Here is a 2300-nt window from a genome sequence, read left to right as displayed (position 1 = left end):
CTTTGATACCATCTTAAATTTGAGAGTTGGACATACTCAACTCTACAAAATCGGTTTGTAATGTGAGAATTGCCCTTACTTTATAAACACATATTCAGACCATATCACAACCAATGTGAGACTTCTTAACAAGATTTAATAAAAATCAAACCAAGTTAAACTGTAACCGAACTGTGGTTGTCCATTTCACCTGATTGAATCGTTGACAGTTTGTTTGATTTTGATTGTATTGTAGTATTATTGAACCAAATGTGCTTCTTTTGTTGATTTTTGCGTGTCAATATAATTGAGATGTCTTAGTTATCACATTTATAGCCTTTTGCTCTTAAAAAAATTAAGTGTAATCAGAATTAGATTGACTTAAACTGTAGTTGACTCGTAGTGGGTTAAACTAATTTTCAATTTTTTTAATACTTTAAGTTTTTTATTTATTTATTTATTTGTCATTTGATTTAACCATGATTAAATCAATAAAACCATAACCTCAAAATGTCACTGGTTCGACTTCCGGTCTGGTTTTTAAAACTTTGGTGTATAAATACACACACAAGTTCATAAAAATATGTGAAGCATAATAAGAGAAGAGCCTTATAGCTTGCTTCAACCCATTTTGTATCCCATCTTTTCCTAACACTTTCCAAATTGTCTTCAAGGAGATTCCTTCAAAGAATAGAAGCCATGGAAGCCTCTCACCCTCTTTCAATTGAAAGTTTTTCTTATAGTTGGTTAGTAAACCTTAAACCATCATTAGAACAAAGCCTTGATAGTTCTTCCTTTAGAATTTCTCTTGATGCTTCTTGTGATGAAGCTTCTTCCTTCATTGAAATGGATCCAAAAATGCCATCTTCAAGAAGATTTTTTATAAACTCACAAGATCTCAAATTTGATTTTCCAACCTCACAACAATCCTCTCTCACTACTCTTGTTGATGCAGATCAACTCTTTTCCAATGGTTACTTAATGCCACTTTTTGTTGAATCATTGAAAATTGAACCATATGAATATGATTCCTCAAATTCAAATTCAACTTCAACTTCAGATTCAAACTTAACCTTAGATTCATCCATGTCACATGTACCAAAAAAAGTTGTTGCTTTAGAAAATTCAAGAAGCTCTTCATTCAAAAGGTGTAGAACAATATCTAGGAGAATGTTTCAAAAATATTTGAATTTCTTAAGGCCTTTTTGTAGAAAATTGAGGGGTCACAAGAATTCAAAGCATGAAAATGTTGTGAAAAGAACTCAATCAGTGAAGAATATTAGAGGACAATATTGTGATTCATCTCCAAGAATTAGTGTTGCTTATTCTGCCGATTATTCGCGCGCGTCTTGTGATTCGGATAGTTCAATTTATGAAGCTGTTCTTCATTGCAAAAGATCCATTGGTATGCACAATTTCTTTCAAATTTATGTGTATGTTAATAGATAGAGTTATTTACAAATTATTGAGTCTAATAATTTTATTTTCCACTTAATTTATTTGCAGAAAGAATGAGTTAGCCATGATGAAGGCCATAGCAAGGTTTTGAAAAGGTCCGCGGCAGCAAATTAAGCCATGACATCAAGAATTTTGATATCTCAAATATCGCAAGATGGACTCGATTGAGGCTGTATCACCTCACCTGTATTTAATCGCAATTTTTTTGTACATGTGTAAAATGGTAACTGTGACTACAATTTAAAACCTTGGTGCACACGTATGTATATGAAATAAGTATATGGTTGGTGACTTGCCTTTCAAAATAAAAAAAAATATGGTTGGTGACTGGCGAGGCATTATTTCATGCTTTGAAATAAAATTTGAAAACAGAAAAATTACGGAACATTTTTGTTTGTTTAGTTTGTTAATATGGATTTTTTATTTTATTTTATATAAAATACATGAAAATCAGCATTCCAATATAAGTGAAGTTGTTCAACTGATTTTGGGATTGGAAATTTGTGCTGGAGATGAAATTGATCAATCAATATATAGACACTATATTTACTCTGTTATTAAGTCCTATTCTCCAATAAATTTAGGATAATTTTAAAACTAAATAGAACGTTTTGCTATCAAAATATAATTTTCAAATTTCATGTGTAATTAAGATTTAATATTATCCGTTACTAATTACTATAGGCTTTCATTTTTATGAGACTTTCGATATTTGATCTACCGCCTTCTCATCAACACCACATGACCTTCTCTCATCTATCGCCGCCACACATTCCTCTCTACACCACAATCACCACATGCAGCCTCTCATCCCTACCAACCGCCAAGATGTAGTGTCAGAGGTTGGTGCTGTGACGCCACCG

General features: G+C 32.0%; 1 protein-coding gene across 1 annotated transcript; it reads left to right on the top strand.

The window, feature by feature from the left end:
* The first annotated feature begins 551 nt into the window (after positions 1 to 551).
* Positions 552 to 1822, top strand: LOC123905777 (probable membrane-associated kinase regulator 6). Its single transcript, XM_045955501.1, has 2 exons — positions 552 to 1384; positions 1486 to 1822. Exons 1-2 carry the CDS (start codon positions 679 to 681, stop codon positions 1497 to 1499), a joined length of 720 nt encoding a protein of 239 aa, XP_045811457.1. The 5' UTR covers positions 552 to 678; the 3' UTR covers positions 1500 to 1822.
* Positions 1823 to 2300: the final 478 nt, after the last annotated feature.

The sequence above is a fragment of the Trifolium pratense genome, linkage group LG2 (genome assembly GCF_020283565.1).
Source record: "Trifolium pratense cultivar HEN17-A07 linkage group LG2, ARS_RC_1.1, whole genome shotgun sequence".
Classification (NCBI taxonomy): Eukaryota; Viridiplantae; Streptophyta; class Magnoliopsida; order Fabales; family Fabaceae; genus Trifolium; species Trifolium pratense.
Note: the sequence above shows the minus strand (reverse complement) of the source record. Positions and strands in the feature narration are given on the sequence as shown.